Genomic DNA, 26,738 nt, shown 5'->3' with positions numbered 1-26,738 from the left:
ACACAGCACATTTCCTGCCACATTTTGAATGGCATCTGTTTGTTTAGTTTGCTGAAATATGAAAAATAATATTTAGCAACTACTGGTAACACAATGTTAACAAGATTTAAGAGTATAGCTCTGTCTGTCAAAATGCAGATAGAAGGATTTGTCTTTTATCTCAGTGTTTTAATCAGTCAGATCAGGGTTTTGATGAATATGCAAATGTCACTGTTTATACACTATTTTCAGAGTGAAAGGAAACAAATTCAGTTTCATTATAGAATTAATGACAGCTCTGTCCTCTAAGATTAATAATTAAAACCCTACACACATTAAGATGATAGTGCTCTTTCTTCCCACCCTCTAAAGATTTTACTTTTCTATTTTTTTGATACCTCTTTCCCTTACAATTGTTTGTCCCGCTAATTAGAATGATTAATAATTAATGCCAGTTCAGGGATATGGAATAGTCATCTTTAGAACAAGAACTGTACTTAACTGACAAAAGGGTTAAAAATGCTTTCTTTTGTTAATTCTGGTTTTCACTCTTCTCCATAAGTTAATTTTTCCCTCCAAGGTTTATGCCACGATAGGGATCTCAATGGCCTGCTCTAATGCTGGAAGCCTTTTATTTATTCCAGTGCAGGCTATACATTTGATTTCATTCTGATTTTCACAATATATTCTGGGATTCTTTTTAAAGCCCCAGCTGCTGGGATCAGCAGCCTTCATAGGAATCGCAGCCTTCTTTTTCTGACACACATGCTACAAGTTTAGGTCAAATCAGATCTCAGAGAAAAGTTTAAGAAATTGGGACAAGTGCACTATTAAGTCTGAGAATGTAAAAATAAAGTAAAAGAAAAAAAAAAAAAAACAAAAAAAACCACCCAAAAATAAAAAACCCAACAAGATTTCAGCTATAATTTTTTAATCTGATGATTTTTGAGTTGATAGGGGAGTGGCTGAGTCATGCTTTCCAAATCATCAGCACAGGCAATATTTCAGAGGAAGGTTATAGCAAAGTGAGCTGAAGTTCAGCCTTACTATTTACCCTCCCTTCCTGCACCACAGTAACTATCACATTTCATTTTCATCTGGCCACTAGAATGTACAGTGAGACAACTAAACCCTTTTTAATTTCAATCACCAAAGCATGCATTTTTAAGAGCAAATAAAATAGGTAGTTTGTGTATGTTTTGCATTACTTTACCAGGAAAAGCTATATTCTAGTTCTGAAGACACACATTTCCTTCTGAACAGAAAAGCTCTTCCAGAAAGACGAATGGACAGAGTACTCTAAAAATCACATTTCTTCAACAAAGCTGTTTCAGTTCCATCTTTTAACGTCTTTAGAGGTGAATTGCTCCTACATGGGAATTTAGCATTGCCTTGCATATCGCAAAGGAAATATTTTACGTGAAATTAAATTAGCATTTGTCTATATTTCACCATGCAGGTACAGTACCTCGTGTGTCATTGATAGCAGTAAAACAAATATGTGTGTGTGTATACTTTAGCAGGGATGATGAATTATACTCTATAAGCATTTAAGGGCAGACATTCATAATGAAGCCTGCTCGCTGGCAAACATGCCTATTACTTACCACACTGAGTCCTAGCAATTCTCTGCAAAAGTAGTCCATGTTCCTCCTTTGTAAGTTGTCAAGATAGTGCTGAAGGCGAGTATAGGTGTAGGGGTAGCAGTAAGCAAATTGATAAGTGTCATCCTCTCGGTCAAAGCAAAAAGCAAATGACATGACATAGTTCTTCCTGTGGTCTGGGCAGCGATAGTAATACACATTTTTAGAGGGTATTCTTTGCCTAAAAAGCAAAAACAACATATATATACATTGACATATATATACACTGACATAAGAAACGTGGACAAAAAGGTTATGTGAGATTCAAATTCCCTCTAGAGCAAATGAAGTGTAACAGCTTGAGCAGCTCAGGAGCTGGTGAGCGGATCCCAGAGCGCTCATGCTGACAACCTCTGAAAAGGGGTCCGTGCATGGCACAGCTCCCTCCAGGTGCCCAAGCTGGGAGGGTCACCATAGCAGGGGAGAGCACCATACAACCAGAGAAACCCACTCCCATGAAGTGAAAAGGATGCACAGGCAGTTAAGCTATCCTCTACTTCAGTATAAGGCTGGTGTAATCTCACACCACTACACAGGCTTCAGCTAAACCTCTGGCTGGAGCGTGGCTACATCCTTTGATACAGTTCTAATTCACCAGCACAGAGATGAGGCATAATTAATGAAGGAATGTCAGTATAAGGTAACATTGACAGAACTGTTACTGAAATTCAGGACATCTTTATATTGTCATTATCCTTAATAGTCAGCGGATATATCAACACCTACTTGATGAATGGAGGAAAAAATAAATTCTTGAGGTGAAAAAAAAAAACAAAACACCCAAACAAAATACTTCAGGTACAGAAAATAATCTGGTCCTAAATTAGAAAGGAGAAAAGGGTATTTGGTCCTGTTCCAAATTGGATTGCTGCCCTCCTTGAGAGTTCTAGCTTATCTGACAAGATAAAAATGAATATACATGACAGTAAATAATTATAATAAAGAGATTTACGTCATTGTCATCAAGCTGGTATCTGTTTAAGGAATAACAAATGTCTGCCTGCCATCTTTCACCCAACTTCAATTATTCTGCTATTTCTCAACAGAGATGAGAAAGATTTCAGATGTGGGTCAAAAACTTGTTCTATGGACTAGAGATGTTCAATATTTCTGTTTGTATCCTTTCTTCATTTCATAGATGGATTTTCTAGCTTTATTTAGACAGAAGAGTCTCCAGTCATGCCATGCACTTGTAATTTGATGTAACTAACTTACCAGTCATGTTTGGCAACAAAACACTATGGTCCTGCAGACTCTAACTGATTCGATTACACAACATTATAAACAGGTCTCATCTAATGATTGGAGCAGATCTCAGCTAAACTAGGATCATGGTGAGGGAAAACATAATAAGATTTACAGACATAGCAGTAGTAATGTGCCTCTTTGTAATACTTCCGAGAAGCTGGTCTACTGCAGAGCATCAGTTTTGCCCTTTCATTGTTAATATGAAATAGAGGACAAAATCCTCTCGTTATGCAGAAGTATGTGTTTGCCAATTAGCAGCAGTTAAGGAGTCTGATCAGCAAGACTCAGGATCTACAAAGAGAAACAGAAAGGAATTGAGATGTTCTTGAAAAAGTACAATAAAGAGCTAGTGATGCAGTTAATTAGACTTGAAATAAGAATTTATTTCCCCCCTGTATTGCCCTGGTTCCTGAACATTCAGGGCTTCAAGAATTTATTTCAGCATTTTTGATTAAATAAGACACTTGCTTATCACTAAGATCTGAAAATTAATTTTAAGTCACAAACATGAAGGACAGAAAAACAATTCTTTTAATTTTTTTTAAAAGTATCAGTAGGGGAAAAATGCCACCAGCCGTCTGCATGCAGTACCCTAACCTAATAGGTTTCTCCACTATCTTAACATGTTTCTATCATTCGCCCTTACTCTGGAGTGCTATAGGACATCCCTCATTTGGTCTCAAATCAAGCAGATGATATGGCAGTGGGTAAATGTATTCTAGCTCCCAGTCCTCAAACCGTAAGGCAAGTTTAAACAGTATGTTGCTGAGTTGTTGAACTTTATTTGTTTCCAAATTAGCATGGGAGAAATAATAAAGGACAAGCCTTACTTTATGCTATAAAAATTTCATGTAAAGTGAGACCAATAGGAAATTCAGGGTTTTAGAAAGGCTAATGCTAATTGAAATTCATCTGCTGATAGTTAATGTTTAAATGACACATAGTTCTCCTTGGTTCAATAACTTTCTACTTTTAAGCAAGTTGCAGACAACTTTGTCAATGTATTAAAGGCACTTTTGATATTTCATTCCCTTTCCCCTTCATTATAGAAGCTAAGCATCTGTTTTATTATCCACTTTGACACATCACTTTATGGCTGCATTTGGCTATTATGGCTAATCTTGATGTCTAGGACATCTGGTAGTGACATTTCACTATCTGGTGTCTGACACAACAGCAGAAACCATCCTCAGTTCCTAGGTTTAAATTCACCCTCTCAGGGCAGAAAGTGCCCAAACTCTTAATTCAAACCATATCTTCCAAAAATAATTATAATAGTACTCCTGTCACTGCTAATCTATTTTTATCTCTCCTAGCACTTTGTCACTGCTAATCTATTTGTGAGTCATATAGAGAAAGAGAGTTAGTGTTTAGATACCAACAACACATCTTTACACACAGGAGCCTAATCAGATTGAGATCTTATCATGGAATTAAAGAAAAAAGGGAAAGAAAAAGAAAGAAAAGAGACACAGTACTAGATATCACCAACTGAGTTTTTGATAACGAAAAGACATTGCTCAGTTCTTGAATTAACCTTTGTGTCCTAGACGCACTATTGTTTACTCTTTCCCTTTTTTGTTCTATGCCTTCTGGAAAAGGACACCCACACACTGTGGCAGCAGCTGCTCCTATTAATTTAAAGCTATTACAAAAATTAAAATTAAACCCAATTACTTTGGCTGGTTTATAGCCGGGGAACGGCTTAGTCTGATTGTTCCCTCTGGTTATGGACAAAAACAATATTCCTACCTACAGGCAGCTGCCAGTGGAATACTAATGCATCTAGGGCCTGGCAGGGACAGATTCAGAATGCAGAGTCTAACTGCATTTCCTACTAGAGAAAAATATCTTATCACGGATCTGCAGAAATGCACCAACTTCTTACACTGTAAGCCACAATGAAGCTGGTTTGTAGTTAGAGGTAGGAAAGCAAAGTGATGGTAGAAAGCTTAATGCTCAAGATTTGTCATTTTGCATTTCCAGGCAGCTCACACTAAGAAATGCACCCTGCTAATTGATACACAACTGCCTGGATTTCAGTGCTACTGAATGGTTATTTAAAGGAGAACCACCCCAATTCTAAGTACAGCCATAGAGAATACCATGCAAGCAACTAATTTCCAGTCTGGTTTTAGAAATGTATTTACAGAAATGAAGCTTGATATTTTGCAAAATTCTGAAACAAATTTAGACTGCCTAGTCTTAAAGATAAATGCAAAACTTGTTCTGTCAGAGGAAGAAGGAAGCCCAGAAGCGATTTTCTCTCTGACTCTCATATTTTGTCTCTCTATTTTGACTGTCCAGTGCCAGGCAAAAGCTTGAGCCAGTGGATTTGAGTGTCTTCTCCTCCTATCTGACAAGGTAGCACTCCCAACCCAGCAGATGTGTTACTGCAAGTGTGAATGTACATGTGCTTGCCTGTTCCTGTATGTTTGCTACATTGTAGTCTGGGGTCAGGACATTTACTCTGTTTTGGTAGCATGCAGTAAGATCAAATTTGTCAGTTTACCAAAAAAAAAACCACCCAAAAAAACAACCCAACAACGGAGTCCTCATTCAGTCTCAAAAACCTGATAGCTGTAGGGGCCCCAGGATTTTACTCTTTCCTGCTACAACAGACAGTGAGGGGTATAACAACTTTGAAAATTTTATCCTAACTATACTTCTATTTTGAACATAATTTTAATTTGAAATCTAATCATTTTGATCTTAAAGGAAAATTTTATTATCTGTTCTGCTTTTTTCTCTCTGCTACCTTATTTCCTTTTGAAAATTGGGAGTTAATCAAGACTTTGGGGAACAAATGCTTGGGGGTGGCGGGCATGCTCCTCTGTGGCATCTGTTCTTTAAGTTTTAAACACATAAGGGTGCTAATCAAATCCTTTTGTGGTACCACAACACAAATAATTAGAAAATAACAATCTTTGAGCATTTTTCCCCCTCTATTGCATGACCAAAGCAGGGAGCTTTTGCCCAGCCAAATTTTCAATGACTTTAATGAGCAACCTAAACAGTCTTTGGACAGCTTTTAATATGGCACTCGTGAGGTAATTATTCAGTTCCTTGCCTCTACAGGATTGGGTTAGACATATCACAGTCAGTAGACTTCAAAGTAAAACGATGATCTTTGGAGGAAAAACAAAAAGCTGCAGGTGCTGTGAAAGATCAATGGCCAAAAGAACAATTAAGTGATCTGACTTGTAGAAAAATACTCCAGTGAATCTGATTGCAATGTAGTGTTAGCTGTGGTGACACACTGTGGTGATCATTTTCAATTGCCATCAATTTGCAGATGTAGAGATACAACTTAACAATTTTACAAATTTCCAATATTGCATATATAATTCAAAGGGGTGGGCCTGAGTCACAATCTCAGAGGAAATTAAGGCTACATTTTAAAGACATTTCAAGCACAAAACCGGATTCCGATTCTACTTTGGAAAATAACCTTCAGGTATTTATGGATGATACCCAAAATACTAGATCTAGCTATTCCTGAGTGTTCAAATTTTATTTTTAAAGCTGGATGTCCCTATTTATTAACTGCAAGAAATCCAAAAAATGCTGAAGAAAATATAACGATGTTAACCATGCACTGCAAACTTCTCTTCTGGGAGGCAGCCCATTCAAATTGAAGGTCTTATTGACTTGTTTGTCTGTTAGTCTAAGCCATTATTTTTCTTCTTGCTTATTCTTGTTGACAAGTGGAGCTGACCATCTTCAAAATTCCTAGCTTACTTGTGACAAAATAAGTTTGTAGGGTTTTTTCTTGCACATAATTATATATTTGATTCACAGAGCATGGAGTGACAGTGAATATGTCAGATGGCATTAAATATTTTTTACAGATAACTGAATGGGTTTTGGCACAGCTAACTCAGTTTCAGACACTGCAAAATAAGTCCTGCTTTTATTCTTGCTAATATGTATTAGAATGTTCTCCAAATCCTTTTATCATTTTTAGCAGTCTACTATATACCTCAAGGTTTTCCACCTCTACCAATACCTGGTTTCTTCTTCTTAATTATAAAAATCAAAATACTGTGCAATTCAATGGCTTTCATAAAAATCAGGAAATCTACAAATTAAGCATACAGCTTTCAAGGTTAATGTTAATTGAAATAATTAAGTAACCTCTATAAAGATTACTAGGGAATTCAAATAATAGTCAACTGTACAAAGATTGCTTGTAAACTCTGCATTCTTTACAACTTCAAAGGGAAAACACTGAGTTTTTTACTATTTTTTCTCTAAAACTTTATTAAATAATTAAGCAGTAAGAAGGCACTTTTTTTTTTTTTTTTTTAGAATTTCTGCATTTTAAATGCTTGTAATAAACATGGTAAAACTTCATCAGTACTGTGTACCAGCATCAGCGCTAGTCTAACCTGGCATACTTTTTTTTTTGAGACCCGCACATCAGATGAATCAGTCCGAGCAACTGATACTAAGATAGTGAAAATATCCTGAAAGTACATTACTATTGTTTTAGAACTTGAAAGGCAAAACCTAGAAACAGATTCATATGAGCAAATGTTATGAGACTAATTCCCCACATTTCAAACGTGCTTGGATACATTCAGGGAGAACTTGCTAAGAAAGGTTTTTCTTCAAAATAGTGCAGTGTTCTGACAAGGAAAATTCAGTGGTGAGGAGAAACAATAAATAGAAAATAGCAGTGGGAACTGTTCTTTGTCCTGTGTTTGCAGAATACCTTACAGAAAATGTGGTACTTGCCCACAGGCCAGTCTTCTAGGTCCTACAATAATACCAATAACAGAAACATAATGAAACTATTCTACCTAAAACCAGAGGCAACCAGTGGAAGTCATTATTCCTAAAAGTGACAAGAAATGCTGAGGAAAGGGTGTACCTTGTGGGAAGTACAGTGAAGCAGTGTAGAAGGGTCCCTAATAGCAGATCATGATTATGAGATATAAAGGAATGCTGAAAACCTGTTTCTGGGTTCTGCTGGCAGAAATGAAATCATCATCCTTCAATTCACCAAAATAAGCATAATATAATGAGGGGGAGGTCTACTAAATTATGAGTCGCAAGAAATAATTTTTAGAATGACTGAATTACTTTTTAAGCAGTTTCATATATGAGAAGGCAACATTGCATCCCCCAAATGAAGATAAGTTTGTTTCAGGTTCTCCAAAACTCAATATGGTTTTGTGGGAGGAGGTTTTCCTTCAGTGTTGTCCATCACTCATTTGTCTATCTCCCCTAAACATAAAACATGTTCACAGAGGTTCAGATTTGGCACACTGCCCTGTTTTGACAAAACACTTTAATATGTCTTACGGGAGCTGTCAGCTGGTAGCAAAATCCAAAATCGTTTGCCAGCAGCAAGAACAAGTGGGGTCTCCAGTGGACAAGCAGCAAATTTACCTTCTTTTCTCCCCCCTACCTGCCATTATAACTAAAGCTATACTCCCTCCTTCATCTTCTGTTTAATCGGTCCAGTTGCTAAAGCTTATACTGCAGTGACTTTACTCTGAAGCAGCAATTCCAATACTGCAATTATTCTACAGAAACTCTTTTAAACTGCAGGGATAATGAATGGTGCTGATTTTTTCTGCTGTCAAAATATGATTTGCCTACTGACCACAGGTGTTCTAGCCATGTATTGCTTCAATAGCAATATCTCTATGCAGTGCTTTTAAATCACAGAATCATCTAGGTTGGAAAGGACCTTGAAGATCATCTAGTCCAACCATTAACCTAGCACTGACAGATCCCAACTACACCGTATCTCTAAGCGCTATGTTGAATGGAAGGAAAAAAGAGAGGGATAAAATCTGACAGTCCACAAAACTACTAGAACAAGAAAAGAAAACAGTAAAGTTAGCCACACATGTGTTGTGATCCTCTGAAGACATCATGAGTGCTAGAGAAGGATGCAGAAACCAGCATTTCTGTCCTGAAATGCAGCTACTGGGGAAAAAAATGAACACAGTGTCAAAAAATTTAAAAAAAAAATTTAGGAAAGAAAAAAACAACTTAAATTGGCAAATGAGAATTTGTGATAAGAAGCCCTAGGTAAGGTAAGGAAAGAAAGAAGAAACAGCACCTTAGAATGCCTCACTACTGCAGTTCCAACATTTGAACATACAGAAAAGAAAAACAAGGTTTTTTGGAAAGAGTAGCCACAAATTCTGTTAAAGAAGTGGAGGGATTTAAAGGAATTAAGTCATCATGAAGAATGTTGTACTAGAAAAAGGTGAGGAGGACAAAAAATGCTCCACCTCAGCACATAAATCTGAAAACCATACAGCAATGCTTGTCCTAGCTTTGACCTATACCAGACTCTCTGGCCATAAAAGAACAAGTCTACTGACAACTTCAGAAGACAGTTTGAATATACTGACATCAGGGGAAAAATAAGCATATAAAAACCAGAAGAAAGCATATCACTGATTGAATCAGAAAGTAAGGAAAGTTAGGACACTGAAAGAAGGAAGCAAGACTGGCATACAGCAAGCTTACCAGATTCAAATTGTCCAGTAACAAGGTAATTGAATGACTTAGAAAAAAATGACCTTTTAGGCCTTTCCCTTATCTACTACCTGTGAAAAAAAAAAAAAAAACAAAACACCATGCTTGAGAGAATCATGTACTGGACAAATTTTAGGAAAGGCTGCTCAGTGAGAAATAGTTTATTTCTATTCAGAATCTCTTCAAAATATGTTTATTTCAATCAGATGTTTCTTTGACAGCCAGTTCAAATGAATTCCAAATAATTTCACTGAACAATTTACCCATTAACATAGTATTTTAGTGTCTTCATGCCCAAATTCAGCATTTTACTCCATTATCTTTTCCTGTCTCCACTGTAATCTGACATACAATCCCTCCAGATTATGTTGACTGGAAAACACATACTTACAGGATCATACAGGCTATTAACTGAGTCCTTGCAATGTTTGGAGCACGTGTTGGCCTGGGAATGAGGGACCAACCTCAATCCCAAATTCAAGTCCCTGAACTGTACTACCAGTAGACCACTGGGTCAGCTCTAATAGCCTCTTAGCCTCAATTACCTAATTAGACTTTTCTTCACTCTCCTCTTCTCCCTTTCCCATCTGTTCATCTATTCCCACCACTCCCTGTTCTTCTGCAAGAATAATTTTTAAAATCTATGTTAACTTCATTTAGGTTAGTCTCAGGCGACTTCTCCTCTATGCAAGAATAATTTATAAGTCTCATAAGAGCCCCAACTTAAGGAATTATTTCAGTAATATCTGAATTCTGAAATCCATGTTTAAAATGTTGATGATTTTACAGTCTAAATACAAAGTTGAGATTGTTAATTTATGTCATTTTGATGTGAATTTTAAGTAATTAACAAAGGAAGGAGAATGGATACGAAACAGACTTTTACCAATTGTAGCTTGGTTGATATTGAGCTGTCCTTAGCAAGATCTGAAACCCTCTAGAAGCCTTAGCCTTCCCAATATATATTATTCCTGATAAAGATCAGAACATCTCTGATAGTAGATGATATATGAGCAGGATAAAGACAAAAGAAAACAGGAAATTGTCATCATGGCTCAGACTTTGTTAGCTGGGCAAACTTACCCATAATATTATGCTTTATCCTATCGTCTGTCTCCATGCAATGAAGACTGAGTTCAGTAACTCGTTTTTAATGTCCCATTTCTTACGCCTTCTAGCACCTTGTTCACTTTTTCTACCATAACAACATCTCAAATGGCTTCTGTTATGGAACTGCCAACAGCAATGTTCAGGTTTTATCCCTTCAGTTAGAGGATAAGATTTTTGTGTGGTTTCCTTCATGTATTAACTTCTCATTTATCAGGACTGAACCTTCTTTATCCATCCGAGTAACTTGTTTAGATCACTCAGAAGTTTCTAACAGTGTGCTACAGGCTTAAATTACTTAAGTAATTACATTATTGGTATGTGTTACCACCTAATCCTTCACCTCTCTCCCCAGATCATTAATAAATATATTTAGCATATGACCTGATAGCTAACATTAAGAAACGCAGCTGCTAGCCTTTTACTGTGATGAAAACTGACCACCTAGCCCTCTGCCTTTTTGTTTCCTTGTCGGTTTTTGATCTATGATGATACTTGCCCTGTCACCATATGTGACTATTTAGCCTTTGTAGCAGTGTCTTGTGACAGACTTTGTCACATGCTTTTAAAAAGTCAAGATACATTACATCAAGCAGCTCGCCTCATAAGCCTGGTAGCTGAAACCTAAAGGTGAAGAAACATTCCCAGGAATTCCCAATGGAATCAAAGGGAGATAAATAGAAAAGTCTGGTGGGCAAACCAGAAACACCCTCCCCCTTGGCACATATTGCAATTATATTTTTGAAGGACATTTCTGTTACAAAGGGAGTTATTTTATCACATGGAGAAAATGTAGGGAAGTCTAGGTCAACTAACTCTGTCCAAGTGAGTCAATCCAGGAAGATCATTTAGCACTAAAATACAAAAGTTACACCTTAAAAAAAAAAAGAAGAGGTAAAAAAAGGAGACTTGGGTTAAAGACTTTTTGCAAGATGTGTGAGTACTCAAAGCTGCTTAAGCCTCTCCTATGGACTGAGAGCCTGTGCCTGGTTCTCAGCACTGTGCTTACTCTTCCAAGGGCTGAAACAAGAAAACCTGTCAGCAGAGGGGTGGGAGTTAATGGGAATGGTGGGTGAGAGTGCTACAGACTGCAGAGCACCCAGAGTCGTGGCTAGCAAAAGTGCTACATGTGGCTAGCAAGAAAATGCATGGCTGGAGAAGTGAAGAGCAGCTAACAAAAATGCATCACATCAGGGTAGCATAGCCTCAAGTTTAGCTTCGCTACCCAACAATACTTGCTAATCTCAAACTGTGAAGGAAGGTAGGTGAAAACAACCTAGTGGCCTTGTTAAATGAAAATAGTATTGTTATACCTAAGGAATTAGTTATTGTTTATTTCATCATCTAATCATCTAATTCCTTTTTGTGAGTGGGGAAAATTCTCTCTCTGAGCATAAGTGAGCTCAGGACTGGTTTCTGGGAAAGAGATGATGTCAGCATATTTGCAGTGACTCCCTTGAATTCAAACCTGGCCCTTATTGCTGTCAATCAAGTCCAGGGAAAAAGGGTTAGCTTATCCTTTTTATTCTCCTCTCTTTCCCACGTGGCTGTGACAGGACATTGTCAGAGGCAGGGTGATGAGCTACAGGGACTTTTGGTCTGATCCAGCATGGACATTCCTATTTCTTTTTATGGGCACATTCACAGAGTTCTAAGCAATGTAGTGAGACATGATTTTTCTCTGCTGAAACTGTTCTCATTAAAGTCGCTCACACCACGACCTTCCAGGTGTTTTATTATTCCCTTTTAAAATCTTGTTTCGACCATTTGCAATGTGCAGATGCAATGCTTACAGGTCTAAATATAGGATAAACCCCAGATACTTTGCCAAACCTCTGGAACAGGGCTTGGTTTTAACGAGAGTGCATATCTTTGTTAGCAGTTCAGCTAATTCATTCCCAAGCTTCTTCAGAATTCTTTTATACATAAATCATGTGGGGCTGATGATTTACTGCTTTTTAATTAATCAGTTTGCCCCATCTTCTCAATCTCTGATGCTGCCTCATCTTTATTCCAAGAAAAGAGAGGCCTAAGATAGGTACCTCCAAAATCTTGTTTGCTGTAAGGACTGATTTATGATGTAGAACCACCTGATTTCTTTGCATGAAAGCACATAACTTTAAAATATGTACAAGATGTGACAATGTGAGGGCAAGTAATTTAAATTCAGCATTGCAAACTTTTTATTTTTACCCCGGGCTACACATGTTCCACATACACAAGTTTTATTCTCTGTTCTCCTCTATGAGCTCCTTCATATTGCCTCCTTCCACCTTCCTATATTAAAAAACTGCTTTGTAACAACCCTGTATTCTTGAGAGTGTCACAGAGTAACTATCATCAAGCATGCTTGCATTTCTCCTACTACAGGGACAGTCTGTAGGCCTCCCTCTTATTCCCCATACCAGCACGTGGCCTGTTGTTAGCAATGGCAATACTGCATTTCCAAGGCTAAAACTGCATTGTGCTGTGCAGACCTGCCTTTTGTGGCCTTCATTTATCCCTTTCAGAGACAGCACTCTGAGCTATCATATTAAACACAGAGGGAAGAAAAAAAAGAGAAGCCTGGAAGGAAAAGTCTGTTTTCTTAGCTAAAAGGGGAACAACAAATATGGCAAACCTCTTCCTTGAAAGATGAAAGAGAATGCACATGTGCAAGAGAACTTCAATACTCTGGCTCACAGACCAAGAGCTTTGCTTACGCTCTGGCCCCCAACTCGGACACATGCTGATCTTGATCCCTCTCCCCTAAGCCCAGATCCAAAGAAAACTTGCAGGTGGTCACCTAGGCATTAAAATTCTTATTTTAATGAGGGCAAAAAAAAAAATCTAAGATTTTCTTGTTACTTTAATTCTTTGATATCTTATTCACTGTGGTCTTTTTGCCAGCTGATACTGGTTCAGAAATAACCCACACAGGCTTTCTTCCCCAGGTAATAGAGATGAACTCAATGCAAAGGTGTTGGCCTCAGTCTACAGGGGAAATAAAACACAAATCCCTCCTCCTCTTTTCTCAAACATTCCTAGTTGTTGACCCACAGAGTAGTATTGATCTAAGAAGAGACTAAGTATCCTGCCCTCTCAGTCACTTCTTATTTACAGTACACATGGAACATGTGAGCAGAGGGAAAAAACTAGGAGCAGAGGGACCAGGCAGCCAGAAGCAATTGTACACACATGGGATTTCTCATCCTAAACACAAAGTTAAAAAAATGAGATGCTGCAACGGTTGGTGCTGTTGAAGACAGGAGAAAATGAAAAATGGTATGTGTTGCACTAATCTTGTTTTTCCAAACTGTATGCGTGATATCAACCAGGCCACTCCAATTTTTCACAATAATAGTCCCAGCATCATTTTTCTTGATAGCCCTTTAAAAAAATATTCATTTTAGGAAAAGTCTGTGGTTTGGTTTTTTTCCCTACCTGAAGAGTCAGTCTCACAAAATGGAGCAACTGCAATCCTTATGCATATTTTAAAGTACTGTCCCATTTCACCATGATGAGTTTCTTTTGACTACAAGAACATTACCTCCTTTTGCCCTCTTCTGCAATATAACTAGACATAATAGTGAGAGGAAGGGAAATATAGGATACATTTTGTTAAATTACACAAAGTTTTATTTAGCCTTGAAAGACTCTTCACATTCTTTTGTTGCTAAAGGTAATGACAAAGTTCTAGACACTTTCCTTCCTCTTTAGACTGTTATAAAACATAGCGAGAGAACGTACACACTGCTCACAGGTCAGCAAGGGAGCTTATCAGCTTTTGGACACCATGAAAGTATGGTATGAACTGTAAATGCAATGTGACTCACAATATACAAGTCAGTAATCACTAATGCACTGCAGAACTTTATGTCTTGTCAACAGAAGTATTTTTACTTTGCTCTCAGGAAATGTAATCAGTTTTAAACAAATAGGAGACCCTCCCTCCTCTTCACCTCTCAAAGATTCTCTGCACCAAATCTTCAGCAAGCTCTGGGAAGAGGTACGGAGATTTATAGCAGGTAGTGTGAGCTTCAAGTGATACATATGCACCTGCAAAAACTATGCCTTCAGTGCTTTCTAGGCACACACTGTAAGGCTCCAGAGAGGTTACTCCTAAAATCACTGTTCAAATGTTGGCATTTCCAGAGCCTAATCAATGAGATTATCTAAGCAGATCCTTCACTAGTTGCCAGCCCAGGCCTGTAATCACATATTTCTAATACTTTGAAATAAGTTTGATGCTGTAAGATTTCAGATGACGAAAAAGTGGGCAGACAAAACCCTAAAAGAGAGTCTTAAGTCACAGTTTCTGATAAAATTAAGAAAAGTAAATACAGAAGAGATCCTGAGATGTTGGGACAGCCTCCTGTGTTTCTCAATATCTCCTGCACTGATAAGCACTAACAACTCTAAAATGTAATTTAAATATCAGATCATACATAGAAGGCTTCAGTGAAAACCATGTGAAACAAAATACTATCAATCCTATCAGCTTTGTCTTTCTGTTTTGCAAATGAAATATTAGTAAGTAGCAATAATTCTCCTCAGTTTGTTTCAGGTTTTTACACTGGTATTACCATCAGCATGTTAGACCACTCTGCATACAAAACACTAACCTACAGAGAAGACAGTAGGGCTGTCATGGCATTTTACGTTTATTTGATGTAAGGTTTCCAGAGGGTTATTTTACATGTTGTCGTGGTTAACCCTAGCCGGCAATTAAGCACCACACAGCCGCTCACTCACTCTCCTGCCCTGACAATGGGATGGTGGGGGGGAATCAGAGGGAAAAAAGAAAATTAAAACTCATGGGTTGAGACAAAGGCAGTTTAATAGGACAGAAAAGGAAGGGAACATAATAATAATAGAATATACAAAACAAGCGATGCACAATACAATTGCTCACCACCCACTGACCAATGCCCAGCCAATCCCTGAGCCACGGTGCCCCCCGGCCAGCTCCCCCCAGTTTATATACTGGCATGAAGTCATATGGTACGGAAAACCCCTTTGGCTCGTTTGGGTCAGCTGTCCTGGCTGTGTCCCCTCCCAGCTGCTTGTGCACCCCCAGCCTCCTCTGGCAGGGCAGTACAAGAAGGCGAAAAGTCTTTGACTTACTATAAATGATGCTTAGCAACAACTAAAACATCGGTGTGTTATCAACATTACTCTCATCCTGAATCCAAAACACAGCACTACACCAGCTACTAGGAACTTTATTCCAGCCAAAACCAGGACACATGTCCCAGAAACTCATCTGTTTCACATTTCTGAAGGTTTGACCCAAATACTAACTTCCATTTTAGACAAGTAGGATTTTGTAAGACTAGCACTCATGTTAAAAATAATAGTCTATACTGCAATAAAGCTGAGATATTGAAAGCATCTAAAAATCTTCCAAATAGTGTCAAAAAGCGGTAATATTTATGGTTAGATAAATAAAAAGGCAGCTGCAAATAAGAGAAAGCAACATATGGGATACAAAAAGTTTTATAAGCAAATTGTCTTCAAAATGCTCCATATACTGTGTATTTCCAGAAGAATGACAGGACATTTGTCAATACACTTGTAGAAAATGTTTGGAAGAGTACTTGACATATAATTTATACAGCTATCAAGCTAAACACACAAATGGTGAAAATGTAGGTTGTAATAACCTTAAATATTTAAAGGCTTTCAAGCAGGAGTCACAATTTCATATCCGTTGCTTGTTCATGCTATGCCATGTATCAAACAGTGTCCCTCTGGTCTTTAAACAGGACGAGAATGTACTTGAGGTGTTATATATACATGTACATGTGTGCATTAGCTATCATGGCTAGCATTTTAGGAAATTTAGGCGTGTAATACTGAAGTAAGATAAAAGGTAAGTTATTTTCACTGTAATGATAGGGAAAATTTTATACACATACACATGCACTTAATTAAAAAAATTACATCAAACTATTACTTAGCATACTGTTAAAGAATGGTTTGAAATGTTTGTAGACTTTGCTTCAATCTAATTTTGTGTACAGTTGTACATTAGCTTAGCTTTAAGCAGATGCACAGTCCTGCTGAACATGAACCACAGTTCTAAACAGGATTCATAAATTAGGGTTAAGCATTAACAGACAGGAAGGTAGATGCCATTTCCTATTCTATTAATGACTATAAAAATTCAAGCATGGGGAAAACTATACACTGAAAAATCTTAAAAGTTAAGAGATAACTTTAAAAAAGGAAAGCCACATGCTACATTAAACCATAAGAAAACAGAAGAACAAAAATTATTTATATGTATTTTCATACACCATGTATATATATAAAACCATATATAAGTTTTAAGTCCCACACCTCTAAAAAGGAAAATATAAACAAAACAAAAGCTCTTTAAATATGTTTGCCTAGATTAGAACTGGGAAAAAAATATGATAAATACTACATTTTATAGCATTTTCAAGTGGATGTGGTCATGGTCATATTCCTTTCTGAATCTCTGTCTCAGAAACATTAAACTTGATGATCATTAACCATGAGGACCTGGCTAGTTAAACCATTTACAGCAGATATAATACATGTTCCATACACAGTAATGCTAATACAGATAACATGGACCTGCAATATTGCTGCTGTCCAGATCACTGGAGTCTTCCATCAGGAGATGAGAGTGCCTGTTTTGTGTTTGTCCCGTGCTGACTGTAGGATGCGGACATATGTTCTCAAGGGAACGGGGTAAAAGGCCAAGCCATTCTCATAACTCAAGCAAACCAAATCTGAACACAACTTTAAATGAGAGATCAGTTTGCACAGTTGCTGCTCTCAACCATTTTCTAGCACTAATTTATTAGAATACAGTATGACTTTAAATGACAAAACACAGATATCTTGTAGACAGCCAGAACAAAAACTGCCTATCACTGGTATTATTTTTAAATTACTAGGATTAAATTCAAAACAGACAATATAAACACATGCATAAAAAAACCCCAAAAATACTGTTTTAAATTGAAATGATGAACACTGAAAGGGAAATTAAATGACCTCAGGAATACATAGGAATAGCATACATCAATAACCCAGTGCTTTTGTTTCACAGCTATCTGTCCAGTGCCCGACTGGCTGAAGGCTCTGATGTCAGAGAAATGCACTGTAACTCACCATTTACCCCACAAAAAACACTGATCAGCTGAGAACACAGCTACAGTGTCCCAGGCTTTGCACAATCAGGGTAAACTCTTCAAAACCATGTAGGAGAAATGCTGCAAATCCAAAAATGAAGATCTGAGGAAAGGCTTATAAATGCAACATTTCATACTTCCTGAATGATGACACAACAAGATCTCTTCTCTCTAACGGTTGCCTGAGACAGAGCTAATGGAGCTGGCAAATTCAAGAGAGGTAAGAAAGGCAGAGTAACATTGTTTATTAGAACAACAGTTGAGCTGGAAAAAGCAAACAAGTCCAGTCAGATGAGCTATGGACCTTAAAGCTTTCTGCATTTCCCAACCTAACCAGTTCATTTTATACAATATATTACCTTTAACCCACATCATGACTGAGCATACTTGTTACAGGTTAGTTATACCTTTGATTCCTTTTCAGTATCTCTCTAGCAAACACTTCTAAACGACTCATCTTACATCTCCATTTTTCCCAGAGTCGTGTCTCATGTTTTCCTCCCACTTCCTTCCACCACCGTAACACATTTCATCAGCAAAAAAAGCAAAAACCTACCACAGACTTCCTTTTGGAAGCCATGGCCATAAGAGAAGTGCAATGATTTTAGAACAACAGTGTTATCTATTTACTTGATCCTCATAACCAGAGTGAAGACCTTATGTGTAGCTTAAAACTTGGTATAACCCCTAAATTGTTAGGCCACGTTTGTCAGTCATTGTTCACTTTGGGACTATTGCTGTTTTGGATCTGAAGATTTTGACTCTCACTTCCCCCTCCTGAGCTGCAAGAGGAATACTTGAAATGCCTTGCAAAATCATCCACGCATTTTTTTTTTCCACTTGAAGGCAGAACATTATTGGATAGCCAGCTGACCATAGAAACATTAATGTAAAACTTAAAATTAACATTTGAACTGATAGAGACCGGTGAATGGCATACCTGACTTCAGTATTTGCAGGCATTACTAAGTAATATGCTAAGCCAACCTAAACAAACAAAAGTTTGTATAATAGTAGTAAAACTAAAGCGTCTTTTCCATTTTCCACTGTGTCTGGCAGCCTTGTACCCTGCAAATACTTCTATATTAGCATTTAAACATTTTTATTCCATCTCAGAGAATGATCCTGTCTCAATCAATACTTGCTGTATCTCACAAGCCTTTTAAGACCAGTTTCAGGCACATAAAGAATAATGAAAAGTTCAGAAATTTATTTTGATTTCCTGCAATATGCTACCCAACAGTTTTCTGTTGTGTTATATGACCTTTCTGCCTAGCTAGTGTTTTGCTATTGATTTTAATTACTCAGTTTAATTTACTGCATGCCAACACAAAGCTGTTTACCTCCTACTTGCCAAAATGTTGTCGTAGTCTCCCAGAGGAGGGCAAAATGAGAAAACCGTATATGTTTTACAGTTACATGCTATTAATTATAAAGAATTTAATAGATTCACTTCATATAAATGTCACCGCTCTCACATGTAGCCACTAAACACACCAAAACAACATACAGAAAGGAAAATGTTATGCCATTCACAGGAGAAGTAGAATATAAAAGCCTTAATTTATGAAAGGCTTCGACATGAAGCAGTTTAGGTTTTCTGCTTTGCCATTCTTCTCCGAACAAGTTAGGACCATATGTTCCCCTTCTGCATAAAAAAATCGTGGACAGAAACAAATGAGTCCTAGAACCACACGATGGTTGCAGATACAGGTAAATTCTACCTTGCCTTCATAATCCAATTGCATGATGAGAAAGAAGGAATGCTTATTTCTGACTAGTATTCCTCTTCTTGCCTCACATCACAGAAATGAACAGAACAAACCACTTTGTGAGAGGATCCTACAGATATTAGCAGAACGTTCTTTCGAGTAAGATTATGTTGGCATAATGGAAGTTAGCAACACTGGAAGATGAAGGAAGCCCAGCCCTTTTACTAAAGCAGTACACTTATCAGTCCAGTTATTCTGCAGGTAGACAGCCAGATAGGGATAGTAGGACTGGAGAAACTCCTGACAAGTCTCTGTTTGAGATGGCTCTTACTATAGTTTGAAAAACCTGTATACAGGTGAATTAAACCTTTTTTTCTCAGGATAGCAAACACTAAAAAGAAAAGGCAATTTCAAAGTCCTCATATCAGCTCATGACATTTCTGCTAAACATGCAGATTTACAAAGAAAGGGGTAATTTAGTTCCCATATGCTTATTTTGAAAACTACTTTCATTCTCTTTCTTTCTCTGATGCCTGGTCATGGAATCCTATTGTACTGGGAACCTAGACACCAAAGAAATTGCCCCAATTTGCTCCAGTGAGGAATGAGAATGGCTTTTGGTGCATTTTATGATCATCAACTGAAAGTGTGTATTATACTGACAAAGGTTCATGGTTTTTAAACACCAGGTTATCTACTAGCTCTTCGATTTCAACTACATTTTAAAAATAGGACCATCTGATGATAGTACTGTATTATAAAAGCTTTACCAACTTTGCTCAATTGTAGAGTGCTCTTGAAGAATGATAAGATCTTTGGACAAAGTTGAATAGCAAGATGATACATATTAAAAATATGGAAATTCTCTATTTGAGTATCTTGTTTACAGTGTGAGAGTGGATTTCCTGCAGAACCTTTGAAAATTATCTTTTGAATTAGGAAAAAAGATTGAAAAATACTAAAAACATTACTTTTTCATACTGCTGTGTATTTGTTTATTGTTGTTTTAGTTTACCATAATATCCTTCCAAAAATAGAGATTTAACCTGAGACTCTCATCACTACAAAGTATTTGTATAAAGTCAAACTCTAAAAACAACACTTGTTCAAAACCATAATGATTCATTATGAAAATATGCATAGCTTAAAAATTTCTTATGACCTTGATGTAAACCATAAACTGAGCAAGTGTTCCCTAAAATCTAGGCCTATATTTGCTCATTGCAGGGACAGATTTTCTTGAAGGCTTCCATAAATTTACCTAGTTACAATGAAGCAGGAAACCTTACCATTACTTTATCTTCCATTGTATTTTGTATAGCTGAAAGATCAAAGTGGTTTTGTATGGGACACTCTTCCTTAGAACATCTAAACTCTGGTAGTTTAGAGCTAAATCTACAAAAGAAATCTCAAATCTAAATAAAGTGTATCTGCTCCCTGTTCAACACATACAAAGAGTTAGGCACCTCTGAATGTGAGGCAGCAGAAAAAGTCAAGGACAGGGGCAATTTCATCTGCTTTGTTCCTCTACAGTCACAGGATCACAGGATAATTCAGGTTGGAAGGGACCTCAAGAGGTTATCAAATCCATCTTCCTGCTGAAATCAGGATCAGCTATGAGATCAGACCAGGTTCTTCAGAGCTTTATCCAGTCAGGTCTTGAAAAACTCCAGGAATGGAGACTGCACAACCTCTTTAGGCAGCCTTTTCCAATGTTTGACTGAATCTTTTATCTATGAGGACAGTAAACCTTGGTGTTGCAAGGAGTTGTTTCCTGTCTTGTAGGATTCACAGCCCTGAACAGTTAAATGGTATTAGAGACTTCCTACTCCAAGCAGAGACTTGGAGACTACTCCTTTCTTCCAACATGGAGACACTGGAGACAGTGGCAATGCCACTTGTTACACATTAGTAGTTAGGACACTCACCCAGCTTGAAGGAGACCTGTTATGATTCTCAGATCTGCCTAAGAGGTCTCCCTTCAGGGGAGGAACTAACCAGTCTGCTGTTGGCTCACCTTGGACAGGAAAAGTCTCCCTTCTTATATTCATGGTTTCATTTTACATGAAGTGATTAGGAGATTTGTTGGGTAAGAAAAGACTCAGCAGTACAGTGGAGATAACCTGCACAGGGAGACCTTGGTACGGTTCTGTCTTCAACTACCTTATAAAGACTAATTTTCTGAAAAACCTAGAAAGTTCTCTGTGCTCTGATCACACCCATAAGATCAGCCACCACAACAGGCTGAAGAATGCCCAATTTACAGGTCTTGTCAGGAACCATTGCATAGGACTTGGCTACTGACATTATTATGACTGAAGCATGTATGGACACATCCAATTATAGATCTTTAAGAATCCAGGAAATTCAGAACTCAAAACATAGGATCTTCTAGACCACAAATATTTGCAAACTTGCAAAGCTAGACAGCAGTTCTGAAGGGACTTTGACAACTTCATTACTTGGGTTTCAAGAACTGGAATCAAGCAGGATTCTCACCCAAGTCCTTTGAAGATCCATCTTCTAGACCAGACAACTGGCAAAATGTTAACATACCAAATGGTAACAGTATCAAAACGCAGCAGACTTCAAGAAAGCTCATTAACAGTCCCACATAGCTTGAATAAATATGAGTCAAAAATGAAGCAAAAATAATCCAATTTTCAAAACCTTATTCCCAAATTCTCCAGGTGGCACTGTGTACAAAATTATACATCTAAACTTAACATCTAGTCTTCCAATATCCAACATTATTAAAAATGCCAAATCTGAAAACATTTACCAGCAGGTGTAATGCTTGCTATCATTAGCAGCACTGATCTAAAAGAACTGCATGCCATAGTAAATCAGAGAGACTACTCATGGCAATAAGCATTATGCCCAGAAGTAAGAGTTTAGAGTTGCCAGCACAAAAAATGACATACTATGCTTTTTCTAAATGGATCAGTAATAAAAAGCCAAACTATATGGTGAAAATTTATGTAGATTCTAAAAGCATATTTGGCTTTTTTTACATACATGTTCTATACAGATCCAATGAGGAAATGGAAGTCTGTTCCCCCAAGTCTGTAAGAAATAAATCAGACGTACCGCACAGTATATTGTTCCATCCTGCAGATTTTTTGACCACTAGTGAATGATTTTTAAGTATGCAGTTATTTCTATACTTTCTAGGGTTTAAGATCCTTTGCTAGATTGGTGCTTCCAGTTACAACCATGATCATCAGTTGTTCTTTTTGCTTAGCAATAAAGAACTATTTAAGAACACCAAAATAATATTTTATTATTAGGAAAATATAGTCAATAATAAAATAAATTACTTTCCTTCAGACTCAAATGTGTATATCATTTTATCCTCTTTTCCAAGAATCTGTAGGTCTGGTTAAATAGAAAAATGACACTTTTTCATTGCTCCAAAATTGAGAAGTGTCCTTGCTTTTTTTTGGCACCTGAAATAGCTAATCATGGAATGATCTTCTTTCAGTTAAAATAGCTCATTAGCCTACATCCCACCCCATGCAGATGGCACCCATACCAAACAGAAAACATCTTCACACAAGGCTCTACACCCAACATGACAAGCGAAGTACAGGTTGTTTCTTAACAGCCCACAAGTATTTGCAGGGTGACTCTTGCAAATCAGTGACTGAATTTCTGAACATGCCTTTCACACAGCTGATCTTGCTGAAAAGACAAGGCACTCCCACAGCTGCAATGGTAGAATAGCCTTTAGAAGACCTGTTTTTAGTCTTGAGCTCTACTCATGTGCTGCTTTATGACATTTTTAAAGTAACTTCATCTTTCCAGGTCTTCATCTCCTTTTAAATAACACTTCCAACTTTTAAGGTAACTTAAGCCAGATATATTATCTCACCTATTATATTTAAAATTGCAAGTTTATCAAGGAACTATTTCTGTAACAAAAAAAAAAAAAATCTTGATTTTTAAAAGGAGCAGGTGCTTCTTTTGTTTTGTTTTTAGAAGGTAAGAAACTTTTTTACAGGTTCAAGTAATTTTCTGAAGACTCTTGTGTGAATCTTTAGGGTATAGAGTCCTTGATCCTAGGACAGCAGTGAAAGTTGTCCTATACCTGTCTGACAATCCTTTAGTAATCACAACTATGAAGTTCTTAATGGGGCATAGACTAATAATGAAATTCTAATACGCTATGCCTTTTGTTTTAAACTAAAATGGGGATTTTTTCCCTTGGAAAATCATTACAACTTTCCCCCATTATTTGTTATGATAAATCAACCCTTACCCATAACCAGCTTGGTGACATTTACAACTTCTGAGCCCAGAATTACCATTTGAATGGGCCATGTTTTTTCTCAGAATAACCCCAATTCTCTCTCCTTGTTAATATGGTTGCCCCCAGTGCTGCATTAGCTAATCCTTTCAAGACGACAGCTAGCAGGACCTGGAATTGGAAGTTCAAAGGTCACCCCCAAACTGATATCTCCCCAGTGGCAACATGAGATGAGCAATAACATTGAGAATTTCTTTTTTTTAAAATAGATATAGCATTCTCTGCTGATGAAAAAATTACTCTCTATGACTTGTAGCATGTAAACACTTTCTATTTTATGCAGTATCTAGTAGTTATTCTGCTAAAGAAGCTTGACTCAAGTTTTATACTCCTGGTTGCATTGCATTTGAAAATATATTGGACTACTCTGTTTATTCTTTTTCTCCTCCTTACTCATAATAATACCTTAGATACTTAAAAATGGTTTTTATATTTTCTTTTTATATTTATCTTTTCTTATATGAAAGTGGGCTGTCTGCCAATTTCTGGAATTTAGCTCTCTAGCTAGGTCTAGTCTTCTTTAGTATTTAGAAGATATGGATCTGTTATTTTAACCGGACTACATCTCACTATATACAGATTCTTAGAGTAACTATATTAGAAATGCAATTACATACAACACATTGCTTAAGTTGATTTAAACACTTATGGACTACCTAGACAATACAGATTTGCTTTTACAAACCTTCAAAAATCAAAACAAGCCAAAGGTATATAAAAATTACTGTGTCTTTTAAGGATCGTCAAGATTTCTCCCGAGAAATCAAAGACTTTTTAAAATACCAGGTATCTTTTGTAAAATGCTTAATCCCTCAGACACAGAGAACTACAGAGCAAAACACTTCATGGACCCAAAAAAAAAAAAAGCTTATGTTCAGAGGTTCTTGTTATGGCTTATCTCTCTGGAGACTGTATAAGACAACGTCTTTTCCCACTGCAAAACCTTTTTATATGTTCTATTCAGTTTGGTTTTGGAAAGAAAAAAGGCCATTTTATCTCTAACAATCTGATTCAGAATAAAGCATTTGTCTAAAAGATGCAAACTGGGCATATACACATGCATATGGTAATTTACTGTATGCTGTCACATCACCCAAAAAAACCCCTAGAAAGTAACTACCCTGTTCTCTGCTGTTGCTGTATTGTCTCTAAAATAAAGCTAATTTTCTTACCAATACACATATACACACTTCTGTTAGAAGTTGTTTTGCAAAGGTCTTGTCAGATTATACTTTGACGTTTGTACTACAAAGTCCAGTTTAGCTCAAAAAATGAGTAAATATAAATAACAAGGGTTTATCTTTAAAAAGATACACCTATGTAAGAATATTTTAAACATATTTTCTTTACAGTTATTTTTTCACTGACATGCATAATTTCACTTCTTAGAATGCTACAGATACCTTGCTGGTACAAAATAACCTTTTATTATACTATTTCTATGAAGAAATAAAAAGGAAAAGGTACGTTATAATAAATTGCAGAGGTGAAGGAACACTTATGTTACTGTTTCCATTGCAATATCATAGCTTTGCTAATGGCAGCCTGCTGTGCAGTTAAAAAAAAAAAAAAAAAGGAAGAAAGAAAAAAAGGAAAGAAAAGAAACCTGGTTAATTAGAGTACAGTTGCTGCTTTATTGCAGCATTACTGCTAAGTGCACTGAGATGCCTTCCCATAGGCAGGTGCCGGTGGTTGTACAGCTCATTTAGCCTGGGTGAGTAATGTCAGTTCAGGAGGAGAGAAAGGCTTGTGTCTTCAAACTTTCAATCTGCCTCCATTATCTGTGATCAAGGTGGAACCACAGGGGAGTGGAATTACTGGCAGGTCTAGGACAAGTGAAGAGGCAGTGAATCTATAAGACATATTAATCATCTTTCCCTTCTCTTCACTGGCGCCAGCCTGTGCCTTCGACTCCCCGGCGCCAGGCAAATGGATTCTCTGTCCCCACAGGTACAAGCGAATGCCTTTCAGGGGCAAGTCATCAGAATAATAATTACTGACACTGCTGAGATCAGCCCTAACCAGTCCAAAAGGCAAGAGAAAGTATTACGGGAGAAGCATATTTCCTGAACTTTCGTATCAGTATTTATGGCATTAAGATATTTTTCAATTATATTAATGCCTTCAAATTATATAATAATTCTAAACCTATGTTTCTTGATATTGTAGTGACATCATCAACATAGTACAAATATTTAAAATCTTTACAGTTTCTCTTTAAAAAGACATTTGGATCTGTTGCTGAGGTGTGAATACAGAAAAGTATATATTGCAACATTTATGTTACAAGTGTTAAAATTCATTTCATATTGAAAAGAACATGATCCTTACATGTATAGTTTTGCTTGATTCTGAAACAGAACACAGCAGTTTTGATATAGCTATTTCTAACTATAAATATGAAATTAGCATTAGTATAAGGATTATTGTATACACTATGCAGTAACAGCCACATGTGTACATATATAAATATATAAAACCAGACATATCTTAAAACCATAAGCATAATTTTAAATTAACTAATTTAACATAGTATGAGTAGTCTGTATTTTATTGTAACTTTTAGCATTTTTAGTCCCTTTCCTCTCCAAACCATTATTTATATACACAAACAATAAAATACAGTGTATCATCAAACTTAAATAGAACAGAAGAATGAACCCCAGCAAAAAGCTAGTTCTGTTTCAATTCAGTAAATGTACCAATATCTAAAGAGATCAGAATAAGAAAAAAGGCAATTTGTTATATTTTATGCTATAGAGAATATCTTACGTTACAGCATATTGTACGTTACAGCATAGAATATGAAATATTTTCTTGGTTCTGATTACAATCGGTTCAATCTCTGACTGTCGATGATACTGAGCTCAGTATAAGAGTAATACAGCAAAATGTCAAATTACTTGCCAGAATTACATGACAAAACTGGCTCATTAACATATGCTGATTGATGAACCCTCCATGTAAACACAAATCCTGACTTCAAGAGTTTACATCATAAAGTATCTGACCTTGAGTTCAGCTTGGAGTTCGCCACACACCTGCAGCCATCTAAGCAATAATAATGCTAATATTTATGTATGCCATT

The 26,738-nt window shown here is 36.8% G+C and overlaps 1 protein-coding gene across 1 annotated transcript in view; it reads right to left on the bottom strand.

The window, feature by feature from the left end:
* BEND5 (BEN domain containing 5) overlaps nucleotides 1-26,738 on the bottom strand; it is a 970,982-nt gene that overhangs the window by 574,815 nt on the left and 369,429 nt on the right. The window contains exon 6 of the mRNA XM_074876087.1: nucleotides 1,587-1,803. Coding sequence (XP_074732188.1) covers nucleotides 1,587-1,803 — 217 coding nt within the window. The remainder of the gene's footprint in view (nucleotides 1-1,586; nucleotides 1,804-26,738) is intronic.

Source organism: Strix uralensis, chromosome 8 (genome assembly GCF_047716275.1).
Source record: "Strix uralensis isolate ZFMK-TIS-50842 chromosome 8, bStrUra1, whole genome shotgun sequence".
Classification (NCBI taxonomy): Eukaryota; Metazoa; Chordata; class Aves; order Strigiformes; family Strigidae; genus Strix; species Strix uralensis.
The sequence above is the reverse complement of the archived record's forward strand: the minus strand, read 5'-3'. Positions and strand labels throughout refer to the sequence as shown.